A 21,220-nucleotide genomic window follows, 5' to 3' on the forward strand; every position below is an offset into this window, starting at 1 on the left:
ATCCCTCTGGCTAATATTCCCAAGTACAAACATGTTTGCAGTCTCACTGTTCTTCCTTTCAGCTGAGGGGGAAGCTTCCCACCCCAGGAATGCTGAGAAGACTCTGCACCTGTCCTGAGTGCTGGAGGAAGGAATCCACGGCCACCCCCTCAGCATTGCCAGGTTGGAATCCCAGGCCTCCTATCCCAGCTGGCTTTTATTTTTATTTATTTTATTTAACTTGATATCCCGCCTACCCCAGTCGTGGCTGGGATCAGGGCAGCTGACACACATGTTTAAAACACATGTATAAAACTTTAGAATAATAATAATTATATCAAACTTTTAAATAATCACCAGTTATGACATCCCAGATATAATAATGACACAGATGGTGAGTGAACAACATTTCAACCACAACAATCCCACCTCTCTCCCTGGTGGTATAAATGTTATGGATGAGAGAAGTGGGGCTGCAGACTCAGGGGGCCAAGATGATACTATTTTGGACAAGGCATTTTCAGTTGTTAGCCTGGTGGAATAATTAGGAAGCCTGCCTTCATACCCTGGAGGGATTAAAGTGGCTCAGCCGCTGTCTGGTTTCCTGAGGGAGTGATGGTGAAGGCCCTGCAGCCGGGATGAAGCGGGAGTTGAGACTTTGTTACGTTACAGCACACACCAACACAAGGCCTTACAACGTAGGCCTTCGGAACGCTTTATAACACGTGAATGGGCTGCCACAGAATGAGGAACTGTGGAATATCGTTCCATGTGGAATGTGCCCATGCTAATGGACTTTCAGGGAGTTATGAGGCTGGAACAATATTGGTTTGTTGAGTTTATTTATTACACTTTTATTATCCTGCCCTTCCTTCACAGAATTCAGAATGGCACACATTGCTCGCCCTTCCTCTGTTTCAGTCTCACATAAACCCTTGGAGATAGATCAGGCTGAAAGTGAGTGGATGGCCCAAGGTCACCCAGTGAGACTGATTCCCCATGGTCAATTAATCACATGATATTCATGCAAAATATCAAGGATTCAGGAGGAACTCCCCACTGCCTGATCGACGAACAAGGATTCATCCCGGTTCTGGCGCTCATTCTCCCCCTTATCCTGCATCTTTGCCGAACCTGCTTGAAAGGACTACTTTTTAAAAAAACACATCTTCGATCCAGTTTGGAGGGGAGGATCGGGGGTCTAATCCTGGTTCAAATTTCCCTCCATGGAGCGTGATGCAAATGCCTTACAACCAATCAGTGTGCGTGGTGCTGTTCTCGTGAGAGCACGACAGAACGATAACCAACCAGAAACTTGGGTGAGGGAGATGTGCTGACGTCATAACGTGAGCACATTTTTGTGGGAGAAAAAAAAGGTCCCATCCCAAGCCGGCACAACAGCCAATCAGGAGAGACCCGCCAAGCCGATCGCGTGGTAGTGGGGATTGTTACATTTCTTGAATCCAAGATAGGCCTAAATGTCTTCACTGGAAACATGCTGCGGTGGGTAGGTTGAAACCTCGATGAAAAGGTGCAGTTTATTTTCAAACCTGGTTTGATCTAGATTGAGTTTCCTAGCGGGGATTAGCCTGAGTTTAAAAGTAAGCAGGTATCTGAATCTCGATTCAATTTACCACTTCACCCCACACAGGCTCTCAAATTATTCCTAGGTACTAAACTTTTCATGTGTTTATAAAAGACTCTTCATGCACTGTGGTGTAGATTAGAGTCTGAGCACTTTTAAGTAGTAATCTGAGTCTACAAATCCTCCTCTATGGCAACAGCAGCTTCTGCTTACCTTCAGCCTTCCAAACTCACAAGCCAAGTCCAGGGGGGTTTTCTTGGCCTTGTTGACAAGGCATGGGTTGGACTGGTGCTGGAGCAGCATTTCTGACTGCAGGAGAAAGTGCAGAAACATGGAAATAAAATACACAACCAAAACAAAAATCCAGCAGTTATCCTCTATCCCTGTGGTGGCGAACCTTTGGCACTCCAGATGTTATGGACTACAATTCCCATCAGCCCCTGCCAGCATGGCCAATTGGCGCTCATTCTTCCCCAGCAGGGGCTGATGGGAATTGTAGTCCATAACATCTGGAGTGCCAAAGGTTCGCCATATCCAATCCAAGAGGTCATCTGCACATTTCCTGATGATTTGCACAGAGAAATCTCCAAGCCCTTCTGCAAGAGAAGCCCTGCTAGGAACTCGCACCATAACACAGCTACTTTGTTGGTCACAGTGGGCCTGATACCTGCCCTTGCCACTCTTCTACCCTTTCTGTCTAATCTGAGAGGCTTAACTCAAACCACTCTGTGTTAGAGAATAACCTTCCTGTGTTAGAGAACAAACTGTCCGAGTTCTCATCTAGGATAATAAATACGGAGTAAAGGTCAGCTCATGGTGTTTTCATCTGCCTCCTGCAGAAATATCCTCTTGCATTGGAAGGGAGGAAGGAACTGATTTACACAGTGGACATAAAACACATTCCCCACAATTACAAATTTCTCATGTTTGTTCAAGACCTGTTATCTGATGCAGTGCAAGCATCCAGAGAATCAAAGCTTACATAAAAAAAGAACTCTAGCAGGGTTCTGGTCCTCATTATAAAGTACTGAAGTTTGAAAACATATGCGTAATCTCTAACGAAGGCTTAGAACTGAATAGGAAAGAAGAGAACTGCCAAATGGGTGTGTTTTTTTCAAATGTGGCTTTCACGATTTTTGCCCTCGCCCCGGACCTAATGAAATTGACTAAATATGCCCTATTCTACATACTCAACCCTATTTATGGTTCTAATTCAGGTCAGATATTTCCTTCATCTCAAACCAAGATTATTTTTGCCTGCCTCTACAAATCCCAGCAGGAGGTGATTGTCTTGAGTGATAGATGTGATTCAGAGCAGTTTCCAAAAGAAACCTCACTTGCTAACAATGGTGGTGTTACAGTATAGCTCTCAGCTATTTTATGGGATGTGGGCAAAACACATGAGAGAATAACTGAGGTGGGGGTGGGTGAAGACAGAAAGCTTTTGGGACTAGTGACCCCGGTGCAGAACTGACCAACAGAGGCAGCCTTCTTTGCTCCAGGTGGTCTAATACTCACCACCTCGTAATGACCATATTGTGCAGAAAGGTGCAATGGGATCTGTCCATCCAGCGATGCCAAGTTGACTGAAGCAGCAGCCCGTAGCAATAAGCGCACTGGTTCCACTTTGCCTTGCCAGGCAGCATAGTGCAGCGGGCGCATTCCTGTACGGAGACAGTGTGATGAGGGAAGACAAACTGCCTAATGTGGTAACTGCAAAGTCACAGCATGAAGGACTGGACCCAAGAACCTAAGTGAACAACATCTGAGGTACTACTTTCGCCAGAGCCATTTTAGATCTTTGGCCACAAACAGTGGAGAGGCTTAAAAAGTGCCATAATTCTTGTAGGAACAGAGGAAGCTGGGTGACAAGCTTCCTGTTCATTATACCAAAATATTAATCCAACTGTATTTGCCTTGGAAATGTTTTCTCCTGTTATGAAGCAGCAGAAGGCACTCTTCCATTCATAGCAAATGGTCATTCCCTCAAACTATTTGCAATAGGACAACAGGTTTTTAACTCCTTCAACAAGACTGGAAGGATTCTAAGCCAAACAGCTGCTTACCATTGATGTCCTTAATATCCACAGTGGCCTGAGCCTCCAACAGCAGGGAAATTAGCTCCAAGCTTCCAACCAGGGCTGCATGATGCAGCGCAGAAAACCTGAGAACAAGAGGGGTGGTGGGGAGGTAAGATGCAGCAAACTCCAATTACTGTTATGGGTTTCTGGGCTGCATGGCTGTGGTCTGTTGATTTTAGCTCCTAACATTTCACCTTCAGAGGCATGTCACAATATGTTTCTCTCTGTGGCACAGTATAGAATGATTTGCGTGGTGGGCATCTGTGTAATCCTCCTCTCAGATAGGAGGGGGTGTAGTGCATTTGCAAACTCCTGCATGGACTCCATCGCTCACAAAGCAGGCCACCCAATCTGTACATCCATGTTGACCATTCTACTATTTTGCCCAGTACTCTGACACCAGCTGGATAAATTGTAGGTTGATACAAATAACCAGGAACCACAATGCAGTTGCTTTTGCTTACTGCACAGGGTCTGAAATCACCCAAATAGAGATTGTTTGCAGCCATCAACCAAGTGGTTACAACTATCATTCTGTCTTGGATATCAACAGGAACAAAACAGTGGTGGTGGTGGTGGTGGGGGAAATAAGGGTGCAACATTCTGGGACCACCTTAGAGGTCCAGGGAACCAAGCAAGGTCCCACTGGGACATAAGAGTATTTTACTTGTTCTGTTCAAAAACTGTGGGTCTGTGTTTTCTGAATGTAAAGGAAACTGAGAAAGTATTTGTGTGGAAGCTCTTAACAATACTGACAGTACTTAAGCTTAGTATTACCATGTCTCCCCCAACAATTACAGGAGCTATACAGTAAGTTTTCAAATGTCTACTAGTAATCAAAATCCACTGTTTGAGTAAATGGTTGTAGCACCATCTTCTTTCCCCTCATGTGCCCAAGAATTTTAGACGTAATTGAGGTACCTCAGTGAAGTGGCAGTTTCTATTTCCTCCCTACACTCACTCTATATGTTTCTCAATGACCCCTGGATGACCATGGAAACAAACAACCACAAAGGAAGAAACTGTCAATAGGCATGAGGAGAAAGGTAACTAAAATCTCATGTGGTTAGGCCACTGCAGGGGCAGGATTGCTCAGTCACAGGCCCAGAATGAAGCTCAACGAATAATTTCCAGTTAAAAGATACTAGCTGGTGTTCTGAGTCCCCATTCACCTTCTCCACCTAATGTGCTCAAAAGAAGATGCGCTACCTTGGAAAGTCTTCTATTCAGATGCCTGTCACTATGTTAGCCTCAGGGAACAGTGGCTATAAAACAAGCAAACTGATGTTTCTTATTGGAGAAGCCTCCTATTGTAGAAAAGCATGCAAACTTTTGAGTTACACAAAACATTCTTTTTGAAGGAAATAGTATCACTGTTATATGCAGCTTTCTACGTGTGTTAAACAGAAAGAATGAAAGAAGCCATGATGTCATTTTTATAGTATTCTAGGAATTGAAGTGTTTTGAAATAAGATGCATCTTCTCTATTTTTATGGAGCTGTTACTTTCCCAAATAGGAGCTGCATGGCGTAGTGGTTAAGTGCTTGCACTGCCACTCGTAAGGTCAGGAGTTCAAGCCCCCTGTGGGTCAGATATCCTGGCAGCTGGCTCATGGTCAGCTCAGCCATCCATCCATTTCTTGGTTGGTAAATGAGTACCTAGCTCAAAACTAGGGGGTAAAGAATAGCAGTGGCAAACTACCCCACAAAAGAGGCTTGCCTATGAAATCACTGCTCGCAGTGGTACCCCAGGGTCGGACACAACTGAAGGGGAAACTTTACCTTTTACTTTCCCAAATAAGAAGCATGACATTTGGAGCCCCAACTTCCCCGCAGGTCAGACAGGCTATACTGCTTAGTGACGTCTCCCTTTACCTACATTTTCAAATGGACTCACAAAGCCTCTCTCCAGAACACTTACTATGCATATCCTTGTGATGTCATGGTTCAAGGGCATCCATAACAATTTCCAGTTGAAGATGTTTTTATTCTCATATTTTCTAGATCCGCATTCCCTGCATTATTAGTTGCTCTATTAGATTCTCCACTGTTTATCACATTTTTATTATTTTAGTATTTTGGTGAGGTATATTTAATTAAATAATAATAATATTAAGGGGCTTTGGAAAATACTATTCTCATTTTGGCAGGAAGCTTACATAACGCTGATGCATAAAGAAGGCAATGATCCAACACTAAAAAATCTTTCTTAGAAACCCATCTGATTGCTAAATATGGACAATAAACTTTTCACCTCAGTAATGTCAAAGAGGCTAAGGAAATGTATAACTAATTCATACAGATCAGGCTGGCTTTGTACCAAAGAGACTCATGAAAAACAATGTATGTTTTGTGATTAATACAATAGAATTTGTGGGGGGGAAGACAAAAGGAGCGTTTATATTCTTAGTTGCTGAAAAAGTATTTGACAACATTTGGAAGTCTAAATTGCAGCTTCAGATTCATGAACCAGATACAGAATATTTACACAAAACAACGTATAAAGATTTTAATAAATGGAGTTTTAACTTATGAATTTCAAATAAAAAAGGAATGGTCAAGGATGTCCATTACCTACACTGATATTTATTCTTGAGCTAGAAGTACAGGCCACTAAGATCAGAGAAGACCTTAGAACCATGGTGGCAAACCTATGGCACTCCAATTGGCCTTGCTGGCCGGGGCTGATGGGAATTGCAGTCCATGAACACCTGGAGTGTCATAGGTTCACCACCACTGCCCTAGAATTGAAGGATTGAAAGTGGATGCAGAAGAGTTTAAAATAAAAAGTTATGCTGATGATGTGGAGCCGACAATTTCAACCCCCACTTGTCGATGCTATACACAATAGAACAAACTGAAAAAAACTGGATCCACAATTGAGAGGTTATAAAATCGATAGGAAAATAAAATAACTTTAAATGTTTTCATGAAGCAGGAAGAGGAAGATATTAGAAGGGCTATAGGAAGTGTAATAACATCAAATTCAGTTTGGGAATAAACCTGACCAGACAAAACGACACACTATTTAAAGATAATTATAACACAATGTGCGTGAAGATACAAGAGGACCTGCAGAGATGATCTAAATGAAATATTTCATGGCTGGGAAGAATCTCTACAATAAAAATGAATGCACTGGCAACAATAAATTTTGTATTTCAGATATTAGCAATCTATATATAAGAAAAAACCTGGAAGGAATGTCAGTAACAGATAAATAAGTTCATGGTGGTATGGTAAAAATCCAAGCATCAGATTTGCAGCTAAATCCAGATGCGGGGGCGGGGGGGGGGGAGGGGAGGTGCTGAACAGCCACTGGAGTCGGCACAGCCTTGCGCCAATGCTTTTGCCCTCCCAGCCAGCGTAAGTGGTAGTTACATCAGCTGGGAGGGCAAACGGGGAAGCAGGCTGGACTCACTTCTGCGGCGGCCTAACATGGAGACTGACAACAGCTGGGAGCCTTCCGGGAGTGTTCCCAGAGGCGAAGCTGACATCAGTTGGGTCCCACTAGGCTTTGGCCCCAGAAATGCCTTTCGAGTGGTATAAGTTCATTTAGCCCTATGGAGGGTTTTCAGCAGCTAGGTTTTTTTCTCCCCCCCCCCCACCCCCCGCCTCCCTGCACCTCCAGAAAGCCCTTTGGAGGCAGCGTGGCAGCAGTGCCGTTCCTGGCCACCTCAGGCTGTGGACTGGGCTGCCCAAGTATTACAAGATGAGAAACAGGCAGTACCTAATATTAATACATATATCAAGCAGCTGGCCTGATTTGGATGTGGATTGGATTAAAACCCAGATCAAAGAGTAATAAAATTAGAAGCAGCAGATTTAGAAGGCTTACATAATTACCTATGAACTTAAAAGTCAGTCAAAAGAGATAACAATGCAAAACAGAAATTGTATAATTAGAGATAGACTACTGAAAATCTGGAAATCTATCCAGGTAGCCCTCCAATATCACCGTTAATGTACCTATAGAGGCATATTATGATAAGAATGTTAGAAAAAAATAATGATTTTATAGGAGATCCGATAAATTCTCAAGGAGAAATCAAAGCTTGGCAAAAGATGAAGGCAAAAAAGTACTACTAAAAAGGCTAATATACTTTCAACTAGTTTCAAGATTTAAAAAGGAGATTAACACAGCAAGTGGCGTAATAAGGAAGCTGACTGAATTTGAAAGGGTGATAACAGCAAAAAGAACATTTGTTAGGATCAATTCACAAGCTGTGACTCCAATTTGACACAAAACCAGAACAAGTATAGATAGATGGATGCAAAACTTTGAGGAATATCTTTCCAAAACCTTACAGGAATATCTTTCCAAAACCTAACAAAAACTTTGAGGAATATCTTTCCAAAACCTTAAAGATCTTTTTCAACCTTCTTATATTTTCCAACAATGGAAAAACCTTACAGATAAAAGATATAAAATCTATAGTCAGTCAAACATTAAGAGGAAACTGGTCCAAGATATTTTATCAGTGCTATGTTACTCCAAAGGATATTTAGAAGATGAACAAGAACTGAAAAGGGAAATGCTGGAAATACAAAGAGATGGGTGGTAGATATGCAGCAGATGTGCAAAAAGACAAAAAAATTGGAAATGCATGCCGAAATCCAGAACATTCTGAAAATTAAATTTGCTGTGGAAGCCAAGAGTATGTTATTGGATATTGTGCCAATCCCGCCCCCCCCCCCCCAAATATTGGAAAAATTTTTTATATATACGATAATGGAAGCCAAAGTCAAGCTTGACACAAAATGGAGAGCGGAAGAGTGTCCATTCTGAGAGGTCAGGGAAAGTGGATTAGCAGAACATGCAGTAGTGGCAAAATTAACCATGTGAACAAAAGACCAATTAACAAATTTCAAGATAAATGGAAAGTATATTATTTATATTACTCTTTCAAAATGGGGAGCAGAGGAGGAGGTTGTTGAAATGATGGATATTATTAATAATCCTCTTGATATATTGCATAGAATAGAGCTAAAGGGGGGAGAATAGTCAAATGTATCATGAGTAGATCATTATAGTATGTGAACCCAACTTTCAATATTGAGCAACTATTTTTAGAAATGTATAATAGTAATTACCACTGCAAGCTTTATAATCTATTCTATCACAATTTATTACATAATGTTGTATAACATTACAACGTTTATTAAATATTATATTTTCATATGATTTATGCAAAGACTTATTATTATGCTAATCACAATTCAATAATCATAGTTATATCTCTATTTTATTTCTCATAATTGTTGTTACCATTGTTTATTATACATAAGGGGCTTTGGAAATGTTGCCATATGGAGTCCTGACTGTGATCAAACACATAGAAAGGGATGGACTTGAACAGAGTCGGATTCTTACAGATATTAATGCAGAGCTTAACAGGGTGTTCCAGCATCTTTAATAGTTACCAGGCAAGTTCTGATTGCACAGTTTTTCAAATCACATTCAAATTCTAAAATGACAAGATGCATACCTGAAACCTCCCTCCGCCATGAAGCTCTTAAAGCCACTGGAACTTTCTTTGAATCTGGTTCTTTCACTTCTATTTAAGGGGGAACAGCCGGAGAAGTCCTGTAAGCCATGTTACAGTCAGCCTAGCGGGTTATTGTTTGCAGCAGGTTGGGGGCGGTGGGTGGCTCCCTGTTTTCCGGGCAGCAACGGAAAAGGCAGACAGAAAAACCAACTTTGCCATCTCTAGCCTGGGGACAGATGACACACGATTCTTGAGCATGGTGCATACCTCCTCCCTTGTCCCAGCTCTCCTAGCCTGCCTTGACTATAGTTGTCTCTCTCCCAGCATGGCTTTCCTACTGTCCAAATGTGTGAGGCCACAGAGGATGAATAGCGCCTGTGTTCCTGGTCTGTGAAAGAAGCTTGTTTGTCCAGAGTCCCCCCCCGCACCCCCCAAGCTCCCGCCTTCTTCTTGCTCAATGCTGATTTCATTCATTCAAAAAAGACCCAGGCGGGCTCAGAGCCCACGGGAACCTACCCCTCCCCATGGCAATGGGGAGCTCCAAGGCTTCAAAGCAGGAGCATTATCCCCAGTGAGGCTCACAGAGTACACAGCGCAAGCAGCCGCAAACTTAGCCTATGGAACTGCTAAGGACTGAGGGGTTGCCATGGCAGATTGGAAGCTGTTGTCCCTGTCTGGAGGGAAGGGAGGCATGAATAGCAGACGCTTCAGAGTGAGATACCAGGGAAAACTCCTAGTGCATAATGATGGTACCCACAAGGGAGGTCTTTTCCTTAACCCCAGGCAGCCAGCAAGCAGTCACCTCATGCTGTGCTTCTGCTGCAGGCCTAGATGTTCCAATTATCCCCACGGTAACCTCTCTGTGGGAAGAAGGGATCCTTGCAGCCAGGAGACTGGCCAGAGGCTCCACGGGGGCACAGTGCCCATTCCAGAGGCAGGCGCAAAGAGCTCTGATGAATAGGATTGGGAAGGTTGTAATGCCATTGCCCAGCAGGGGGAAGTGCTTATGGGCAGCCTGCCAGCCCTGGGTAAAACTCGGACGCTCTCTGCCTCATTCAAACAAGGAAACTTTCTACCCTGGTGGCAGGAACTAACTTTCTTGGGATTGAGTGCCTCTGTGTTTCTTTTTAGAAGGACTCCTGTATTTGTAACAACTGCATGACAAGCCGAAATTCAGCAGTGATGATGAGGAAAGCCTCACTGGACTCGCACGCAATTGCTAATGGCAGCGAAGCAAAAGAACAAATACTAAGCAAGGGACCCTGCAGGTGCCCAACCACATTTGCTAAACTCTGCCAAAATGTTTCAGCAGCAGGAGAGCCAGTGCAGTGCAGTGGTTTAGAGTGGTGAACTCTAAGCTGGCAAACCAGGCTTGATTCCCCATAACTCCACATGAGCGGAGGACTCTTATCTGGTAAACTGAATTTTTGTTTCCCCACTCCTGCACATGAAGCCTGCTGGTCACAGACAAGTCACAGTTCTTCAGAACACTCTCAGCCCCACCTATTTCACAAGGTGTCTGTTGTGCGGAGAGGAAAGGAAGGAGTTTGTAAGCCACTTTGGGACTCTTTATAGGAGATAAAGGTGGGGTATAATAAATCCGAACTCTTTTTCTTCTGCTTGTAATAGCAACAGGGCCCTGGCAAAAAGCATGCATTAATCCTCAGCCACCCATGGGCCCAACATTAGGAGGAAGGTTGCTGTTCCTCTCTGATGTTGTTTTCATGAACACTGCAGATGTTCCGCCTTAGTCCTCTTGGTTGGATCGGCAGAAAGAAGGAATGACTTGTTGTAGACACTAAGTAAACTCTCTTAACAGAAATTCTGCAGTAAAGGGAGTAAAATCAATGAAGACAACATTGTCAACACCATTAGTTACCATTTTCTACATATGAATAATTGAAGTACTAATTAACCCTTAATTCTGGCACAGTTAATGCTGCCATATTGCTCAAAAACCTCCAGGGAGGGGATGGAGATTTCTTGGGATTACAGCTGAATTCCAGGCAATGGACCGGGAGAAAATGGCTGCTTTGGAAGGTGGACATGGTATTATACCTCACTGAAGTCCCTCCCCAACACCACCACCCTCAGGTTCTACCACCAAAATCTCCAGGTATTTCCCAGGTACGTAGGAATAATATAAACGAGTGACGCTACTTCATTCTGTTAAATCTGGATATTCAGAGATACTTTGCGTAGCCTGCAAATTATGATGCCCAAATTTCTGAGACTTTGGCTAAACTAAAGGCAGGGGTGCGACATCTATACGCAGAGCTCCCATTTTCTTAAAGTAGATATTTATTTACTGTACTTACAATCTGTTTTTCTTGCTGAAAAAAGACTGGGAGGGGGTAGAATGATGCAGACCAGAAAAGTGACATAGGGAGGCAGGGGTTTTAATTCTTTCCCGTACAAAATGGAGCCATTGGCCACAAGGGAAAAGGCCAGAAGTACCTGTGATTTTGAAACTGAATTTCTGGGGCCAGGGTGGCAGAAGGGTTACGCTCTGCTCCTCCAGCACCAGGTTCCTTGTCCACTGGGAGGAACAACTGTTATTAACTTCTAAAAAACAGTGGACAGTCTGATCACAGATGTCGCCCATCTTATTTACCTGTACAACAGTAAACACAGTGTTTTTTGGGGCGGGGGGAGAAGGAAAGGCTGTAATTTTACTCAGATCACTTTTCCTGGAAAAGAGCTGAGGAGAAGTCTGGAAACTCCTGCTGTCAATCTTTCAAGATATTCGCAAGTGGCCCCACACAACAAGTGGTCCTTGCTACATATTCTGCCTCTTAAGTACTCGGGTCTGATCAACTGAACAAGAACTGGTTTTATTGCAAAGCACTTACAGGGGATCTATAAAATAGATTTACTATTCAACAGCAAGCGCTAGCTATGCTGATGTGACGTTCGGTCTTGCTGATTTCAGTAGAATGGACTTCCATGGCTGTGTGCTTAGGAATGCAGCTTTAGTAATCTTAATTGCCTTTTTGCATTTAGAATACAAATAAGGAACTGGAGCTGGGATTTAATTTACAAAACAGCCTATATAATTACAATAGAGAAGGGAGTTAGGTCACTGTAGCCAACTACATTCCTCAGCTGTTTTGCAAAGTTCACCCTTGGTGCCCAGCCAGTCACTGTGCAGAGCATTTAATGTATGGTCTACAGAGAAAAAGAGGCTTACTGCCTTTCTTGAGAAGAAAACAGAGCTCCCACTCTTTCTCTCTGCCTGGGACTTACGTGGCCCCCATACCAAAGCATGTAATTTACTGCTTTTCAAATTACAATTATCCTAACTGTGTCCACTAAGAACATCATTTTAGTTCTCGATATCAGAAGAAAAGGCACTTTTAGAGTAATTGTTGTAATCATTTTTAAAAACACCCGGTAACTCATAATTCCTGAGGAATTATTGTGTGTGGCCAGGGTCAAATCTAGGAGGGGGATAGGTGCTCCAGGCATGGGCAGACAGGAGGCAGTGGTGGGAGATGGGGGAGATTCAATTGCCCAGAAGATATGGCTCGTTTTGCAGTGCAATCCCCTATTCCCCTGACTAGGCTGTTGCTAGGAGGTTGGGGAAGGGGGGGAGGGGGAGACCCTGGGCCTCAGAAGAGAGTTGCAGACCTTGGTAAGATAGAAGTTGTGACTGTTGGTTGAGCAAAACTATGGTAGGTGAAAAGAAGAGGGAGCTAAAGGTTCCTGAGGATATCTGCAAAGATATCAAGTTCTATGGAGTGGGAGATACAGATCCCAGGTAACCTTCCTTGGCCTTGCTAATCTCCCTCTATTCTTCCATCTTGTCTTCCCACAGCCCCTTTCAGTGGCCATGGTAGGCTTTGGGCATGCAAGACTTCGTGGTGGTGGGTGGAAATGGTGCTTGGACACATTCTAAACATGCACAGGCAGTGACATATTTGCCTAGCGCCACTGATCTGGTCACGTGGGGGGTGCAAAATCACCCCCCCACGTGACCAGGAAGACAGCAAGGCAGCAGGAAGTCCTGCTGCCTTGTCTTCTGGTGCCCTCAGCCCTGCCCATGTTGTCATGGGCAGGGCCAAAGAAGCCAGAAGATAACCCAAGCCTTTCCCCCCTCCGGGCTGCCGGCTCCCGCAAGCCCCTCCCCCTCCCGTGGCCCCACCCCAAAGCTTATAAAAGCAAAGGCCCCAGCACGGAGCCTTCCAGTTGCTTCTGTCCTCCCCAGAGGGGAAGGCAGAAGGGACTGCTGGCTGCCGGCTCAGAGCCGGCAGCTGGGAGGGGGTGGTGCTTGGAGTGGGCCCTGCCCTAGGCGTTGCAGGGGGGTGCCCGGAGAACAGAGGTCAACATAATTTATTGCATAATTTAAAAGAGTCTGATTGTATACATTGATTATACATAGATTATACATAGAATCATAGAATCATGAAATTGTGGAAGAGACCCCAAGGGCCATCAAATCCAACCCTCCTCAATGCAGGAACACACAATCAAAGCACCTATATGTAAGGAAAAATGTATTTAATGTGTGGGGGTAAGCATCATTTTGTACTTTTGCCTCCCTTCAAAAAAAAAAATTGGCCCGCTACTTGGGGAGGGGCTGCCCTCTGTCTTCCACAGATATGTCCTGGATATTCATTCAGTTTCCACAGGTAAAGTGTAGGGTTTGTTTTTTTCAAAGGGAAACACCAGTCTTCAAAACCTTCAACTGGAACAATCCATGGACTCAAGAGGTCTTCTTGAGATACTCCTCAAGGAACTACAGTCTAAAATACCTCCCACAGCTATCTTAAAAATCATCCACGACTGTTTTGCCATTGTAACTGGATGCAACCTATTGCTCACTCTGTCAACCTTTGCTCTTTCAAGTTTAGCAAATACCTAGTTGCTTGCTCTTGTCGGAGGCCACTATCTATACATCTTGAGTTCACGCTGGGTTCTTCTTTACCTAATTGTTCTGTGCTTCACTTGTGCCAAGTTTGCGAGATGGAGTGTAGGTGGAAATTTCTGGTTATAAGATCTTGGCACGGTCCTGGACCACATTTCTTGGACAGCCCCTTTGTAAAGATGTTTATCTCAGACTACATGAGGGCTCGCAGTCTAGCATTTGGTTTGCCTTTGACATTACCCTTACCACTAGGACTCTGTCATAAGACTGAGGTTTGACAAAGCCTCATTCACCTCATCATCTGTTTGAAAAATCTGTAGGAGTTCTTTGCAATATTTCTGTTAGAATCACTGACTTGAGGAAGCAGATAAGGTGGGAATAAAATTTGCTATGCATACTTCTAAGCCCGGAGACAAATCACACCAGCAGTATTAAGAACATAAATGAGGGATTTATAACGAACGCAACAATGTTTGTAACATCATTTATGACATCGTTTATAACAAACATTGCTAAACATACTTCTAGCCCCACAGACAAGTCACATCTGCAGCGTTAAGCACAAAAATGTAGGATTTATAACAAATATAAAGCAGCATAAGCTAAATTTTAATGCAAGCTATGACCTTAATCCATTGTGATTGCTTGTCAGTGTTCAAGGAAGCTGCTGTACTTTTCCAAGTGTTAGGCTAGCAAAAGATATTTTTCCCAGATGCAGGTACGGAGCAGCCGCATCCCAAGTTATGTGTCTACATCTGTAGTCCTTCAGCCACTCATTTCTTGTGGTCTCCACTCAATCAATCCAATAAAATGCTTTAAGGCACTTTCGTGATTGGGATCCCTCCCACACTCTTGGCTTTGAAGTGACTGGGCCAAAGTCATGTGCAGAACAAATAACTGAGCCACGGACTACACACACAATACAGAAGGCGAGGGTAAGTCTCATCACTATAAACCCTTCATGCCTTGGTCAGTTCGTATGCTCGTCCTCATTTCTTCCCTCTCATCAGCCCATCCTGACCAGACTACTACTTACCCATCCACATCCTGGTAGTTCACATTCAGCCGTTTCGTTGATCCCAAGAGTTCTAGAGAAAGCAGAAGGGAGAAGTGGGTTAGATCAAGGTAATGACAGATAGTGGAATCTACAGGATGCATATGGTGCCTTTTCCAATGATATATTCAACAATAGCTGCAACTTTCTCTTCCCCGAAGGCTCTGAAAAGAAGCATGTTGGGAACAAGCCACGGGAGATTCCACGTTAGATAGCCGTGTCTGCCCACAACGTGAATGACATCAAAAAAGCCACTGATTAGAATGGATCAGCCTAAAGGTCGTCTTGCACAGTGTCCTGTCTCTGATAGCCTTTTGGAACAAACGTATGAAAGGTTAATTGCAAGAAACAGGACTATGATGGAATGATTTTCATCAGGCAGGCTGGTTTTGCCTTTGGATGTTAGACAAGAAAGGTTAAATCAGGAGGCAAAATCAATGCACGCGTTCCTTCTTTTCATTCCTGTTTATATTCATAAGTCTTCTAGGGACAGATCTCTGATTATCCTGAACATTGGATTGTTTATAAAGGGTTCTGGCAGGCACAGCAGCTCTGAACTCTCCTGTCTGGATTGCTTCTATGCGCAGAGGCATGAGTCTTCCTCTCCCTCCCCCTTCCATCTGCCTGCAGAACAAAAAGTGATGGTCCACCTCCCCAGACCTCAGGACTAACCTTGCTGTGCACAGACCAATGCCTGACCCATCCCTCCAGATTCTTCCTCTGTCCAACACCTTCAGTATTGCCTTCTATGGCACCCTCTTCCAAGGGCATGAACCAGAGCCTTGCATTCCTTTCTTCATCTCTGCTGTTCAATCACTTCCATCTTCAGATTCCTATCACACCACTTCCATGTAACAACCAGGAGAAAACCTGTCCCTCGCTGCTGATGGCTACTGGGTCAGTCAGTGCCTTTGGCTGACTCCCTTTCAGGAATGCTCCCATTTATAGAGTACAGTGCTCAGAAAAGTGTAGCGCTAGGATATTTTGCTTACGCCTCTCAGTAACTTACCCGCTGCCAGGGAAAAGCCCACGGACCAGATGGTTGGCATTTTTGCTCCACAGACAGGGGATGGCAGGAGCCCAGAGGTTATGAATATAGCAATTGTATTCGTCTGACATTCCCTTCACCTTGCCCACCTCCTCTGAACTCTTTATTTTCTTCATAGCATGAAGTGTCTCCCTTAAGGAGGAGGAGCTCTTCTATATTTCTAAACCACACATGCAAGCTTTACTTAGCCTGTTTAGATCTCGGCTCCTTCATGATGAAACCAATGTAATTCTGTTTTCCCAAAATAATAATGGAGTGTTTCATTTGAGACTTCAGTGGCAAAAATAACAGGGAATCAATATAAGGAGTGAACATTTATGAGATGGGATCACAAGTTTTTGCTAGTTTTAACTAGGGCTGAGACAAATTGTTCCTTTTTTATATTTACACTGAAAGCCTATTCAAAGGGACATGGTATACAATCGTAATTTATAGCCCAGCTTTCTATTTACAACAGTCTTTTAAATGACTTTCCAGATGATGTTAGTACATCTTGCAGCATTTACAAAACAAACCACAAAAGGCCTGGGTGCACAGCTGGGAGAGAAGGAACAAACTGTTCATGCTTCCACAGTTGATTCAGCAGCCACTGAACTCTTCTTGGCTATCAATGCCTCTCATGCCATATCATGACATTCTAAGCACCAATCAGCTAACAAAAATGACCTGCCATTAGATATGCAGATGAAGAAAAAGCAGGTTATGGCACAACTACCCTCGTGTCAAAATAGGTCAGTGCCATGTCACACCACTTAATGGTAAATACACCTGAACAAACATCATGGCTGTGGCAAAAACAAAGGCCAAAAATAGGCCCACATTTTCAATGTCGGTGTAAGTGAATTTGAAAACAGCTTGGCTCTAATTTTAACATGTCCGCTTTACCGAGGTATCTAATGAAACCTGACAACGAGGATCTACTCTACAATATAATATGCGTCACAATAACAAACTATCCCTCATCCAAATGGCCTGCTTCCAGGAGACCAAAATGGGCACAAGGTTAAAATAGTGCCATAGCAGGCAAGACAAGGGATGGACTGAAAATACGATGTTCATTCATCACTCCTGTCCCCACTGATGAATTTCCAGTCTTAAATTCAGCTTGGCTAGAACAATTCCTCTTCTTATTTATCATATTTTATCCCCTCCTTCTTGGAAAGTACTTAGGATGACATCCATGCTTCCCCACTCCTCCATTTCAGCTTCTCAACAACCTGTGAGACAGAGTATGCACGCCATCAGAGAGTGACCCACTACTAAACCAACCTCGAATCTATTCCATAATCCACTGCTCCCTGCAAAGAATGAGGATAGGAACTTGTTGAACCCGCAATCCGAAACACAGTTACTAGGGAGTAATTCTTGGTGCATTACAATATCCTTTCACATACTCTTTCCCCAATAGTCTTACAAAAGAATGAAGCTCCAGATGTGCAAGTCCAACAAATAAGAATGGATAGATGAGACCAAAAGAAGAAGAAGAAGAGTTTGGATTTATACCCCACCTTTCTCTCCTGTAAGGAGACTCAAGGTGGCTTACAAAGTCCTTTCCCTTCTTCTCCCCACAACAGACACTTTGAGTAGGTGGGGCTGAGAGTGTTCCGAAGAACTGTGACAAGCCCAAGGTCACCCAGCAGGGATGTAGGAGTACAGAAACACATCTGGTTCACCAGATAAGCCTCTGCCACTCAGGTGCGGGAGTGGGGAATCAAACCCAGTTCTCCAGATTAGAATCCACCTGCTCTCAACCATTAACACCACACTGGCTCTCAAAAGAGCAAGAGCTGATAGAAATGGAGCAGATGTGGGTGACAAAATAGGAGAGATGGGAAGTAGGTGAAAGTTCATGTGGGAGCAAAATAACTGCTGGAAACTGAATAAGGCTGAGTTGGTTGTACAAATGCCTTCAAGTTGCAGTTGACGTATGGTGACACTGTAGGGTTTCCAAGGCAAGAGGCCTTCAGAAGTAGTTTGCTTTTGCCTTCATCTACATAGCGACTCCGGAATTCCTGGTGGCCTCCCAATCAAATAGATCCTACTCAGCTTCCCAGATCTGACAAGATTGGGCTAGCCTGGGCCATCCAGGTCAGGGCCGAATTAGATAAGATGACAGAAATCATTAAACAGAGACTCAGCATGTTGAAAGCTAAAAACAAACCCTTCATGTTCTTCTAGGCAGTCTATGCCTGATTCCTAGCTGCAAAGAGAAGCTAGTCATCACCAATAACACTCTATTTAGGAAGTTCTCAGCTGGACTAGAGTGACCTTTGGTCTGATCCACTCAGCAAGGGAACTTTATAACCACAGCCAGTGAAATAAGCAAGACAGATGAAGACACATCTGTACTTGGCTTATTTAGGAAGTCAGAACTCATTCAATGCCTCCAGCCCCTGCAGGCCATCTACATCATGGGCAAAGACAGCAGCCAGGTAGTCATTCCCCAAATCCTAGCAACAGAGATTGAGTTGAGGTGAAGAGCATCACAGAGTGATAAAGGAAGGCCAGAGGCCTCTGCAGGTTACGCCATCTGCATCAGATGCCTGACAGCCCTCCTCCTCATTGGCTATTATGAAGTTTCAGCAAGATTTTCCCAGGCTCACTATTGTGAATTTGGTGTGATTTGCATTCAGATTTTTTCCACTTCTTTGGCGCTCAGCTCCTGTCTTGCTCTGCTCCTGTCGCCCGGATGATTCTGCCAGAAATAAAGGAGGTATTGCATTGAAGGGAAGCCACACAACCCCCACAGGAAAAACAAGGAAGACCGAATGAGAGGTGGGCTCATTGACATATGCAAATGTAAGCTCAGGGGAAAAAAATCCGTGGTTTTCCTTGGGGCTAATCAAAATGTTTAGTAAATAGGTATATCAATGCAAAGCCGTTTTCAAGAAACTGATTGCAACGCATGCGTGACAAACTTAGCTGACATTGTCATCCTGGCAGAGCAGAAACTAGGGAGGTCTAAATGGAATCAGAATAATTAGGTCTCTTAAGGACTTTTTCATCTTCAAAGTGTCTGCATTCATTCATGCACCAGGGTCTCAACTGGGTAAAACTGGCATGTCCTTTCTCATTGGTTCTGCTTCCCAAGTGGCAAAGGAGACACTCCATTCCCTCCCTCCCCCCACGACACAACCAGCACAGCTAAGACAACAAGGTTTATTCCATGCCGTGGAACCTTATACTAAAAGTTAAGTATGCCTTATTTGCAGAAACAGTCATCTTGCACAAAAAACACCCTGATCCTAACAGTCACTTTGTCAGCAAATAAATGCATAGAGCAGGCTGAACGGATTGTGTGAAGGCAAGGGAAAAAGTTTTGTCCGCTTAATTTATGCTTGTTACACAGCATTCAAAAGCAAAGGAGCCCTGCCAAAGAAAAGGGAGGCTTCCAGGAGAAGGGACTTTGCTGGAGATCTATTTCTTGTGCAAGGAGCGCAGCTGCTGCAGCCTCTGTATTGAGCTTGGGACCATCAATGGGCAGTCAGGAAGGGACTCAGGAGTATGGATACAGTGGGCACTATTTCAGTTACTGTATTCTGCCGGGGAGGCTGCAGAACATACACACGACTTGCCACTTTTCTTCTTAGTCTCAGACATGCAGAAATTCCACAGGTGCAGGGTTTAGAGCAGGGGTAGGGAACCTGCGGCTCTCCAGATGTTCAGGAACTACAATTCCCATCAGCCTCTGTCAGCATGGCCAATTGGCCATGCTGGTAGGGGCTGATGGGAATTGTAGTTCCTGAACATCTGGAGAGCCGCAGGTTCCCTACCCCTGCCCAAGTCCTTTTAGGAGACTACATTGCAATTGCAGCACTTCCATATTAAGTCCTTTATTCTAGAGCACACGCCAAAGAGGCAATTGTTTTAGTATGCTATAACAATGCTCCTGGGCACCCAAAGGACTAACAAATATTTTGTGCCCTATGTTTTCAAGGACCAGATTCAACTAGCATTCCAACCGTGTTGTAGGAAATGTGAGTTCCTATACAAACTTCTCAGGGATTCGAGTGCGAAAGTATCAGATGTCCAGGAGAGGTCACCATTGCCCCTTATCCACACAGTGCACAGATGCAAGGGAGTGAAGTACACTTAGCTTGTGCAAGACAATATATCAGTCCCAAAGGTCTCACCAGCATCCAGCACAATCTGAGTGAGCCCTCAGGGCTTGTTCCATAGCTGTTTGTAACAGATGCAGGATCTGAATCAAATGGATGGATGCAGGAAGGATAAGCCGGAACTATGAGCGATGACTTGAAGAAAGGCAGATGCTTTTGTATGCATGGTCATTCCCACTAGTCATGGGGTACTGGGCACATTTTACATCAGTCTCTGCCAGGCTGCTGCAATACAAGCTCCTACCTCTCTTCCTGTTGGGTTGTGAATATAGAAAGTAGCATTCAGACCTGCCCATCAGAAGACCGTGTGCTCAATGTTCTTTGCCCAAGGGCAGATATGTTTTCTCATTAGCATTAAGATGCACAGACTGCAATTCTGTGCACATTTGAGTAAGCTCTATTGAGTTCAACAGGATTTATTTCAAAGTAGACCTGCTTAGGATTGCTTCCTTTTGTAGACATTGCCCTTTCAACTTTACAAGCTTCTTCATAAAAACCTACATTTCAATTCCATATCCTTGCAAACGTTGCTCTGGTTATAGAATTTAAGGTTCTGGATAATGAGGTATGAGCCTGTGCCTCCTAGTGGCCTGTTCTTTCATTCCCTGGCAGATTATTGCCTATATAGCAAAAACAGTTCAAGTTCCTTTAGTTTAGGGCATATGCAGTGGTGGGATTCAGCCAGTTCGCACCAGTTTGGTAGAACCAGTACCTAATTTTTTGTTGAGTTCGGAGAACCGGTTGTTAAAAGTGGTTTTTAGAGCCTCGGAGCAGGTAAATAGGCAGTGGGAGGGGCATGCGGCGGGGGTCGCATGGTGGGAGAGGGACCAGTTATTAAATTATTAGAATCCCACCACTGGGAATATGGGATAGCCTGGACTTAGGCTCCACCTCTGATGTACTGGTCTAAGGCTGAGACAGTGCCGTCCCCAGCTATAACAGAGAATTGAAGGTTATGGAACGTGAAACAGTTGTCCATTCATGTGAGTTTATTTTTTGC

At 43.9% G+C, this 21,220-nt stretch overlaps 1 protein-coding gene across 1 annotated transcript in view; it reads right to left on the minus strand.

The window, feature by feature from the left end:
- Positions 1-9,362, minus strand: part of CASKIN2 (CASK interacting protein 2) — a 64,742-nt gene extending 55,380 nt beyond the window's left edge. Inside the window, exons 1-4 of the mRNA XM_048487408.1 lie at positions 9,134-9,362; positions 3,631-3,728; positions 3,083-3,228; positions 1,778-1,873 (exon numbers count right to left, since the gene is read on the minus strand). Of these exons, the coding sequence (XP_048343365.1) occupies positions 1,778-1,873; positions 3,083-3,228; positions 3,631-3,728; positions 9,134-9,153 (360 nt within the window). The 5' untranslated portion in view covers positions 9,154-9,362. The remainder of the gene's footprint in view (positions 1-1,777; positions 1,874-3,082; positions 3,229-3,630; positions 3,729-9,133) is intronic.
- Positions 9,363-21,220: the final 11,858 nt, after the last annotated feature.

The sequence above is a fragment of the Sphaerodactylus townsendi genome, linkage group LG03, assembly GCF_021028975.2.
Source record: "Sphaerodactylus townsendi isolate TG3544 linkage group LG03, MPM_Stown_v2.3, whole genome shotgun sequence".
Taxonomy (NCBI): domain Eukaryota; kingdom Metazoa; phylum Chordata; class Lepidosauria; order Squamata; family Sphaerodactylidae; genus Sphaerodactylus; species Sphaerodactylus townsendi.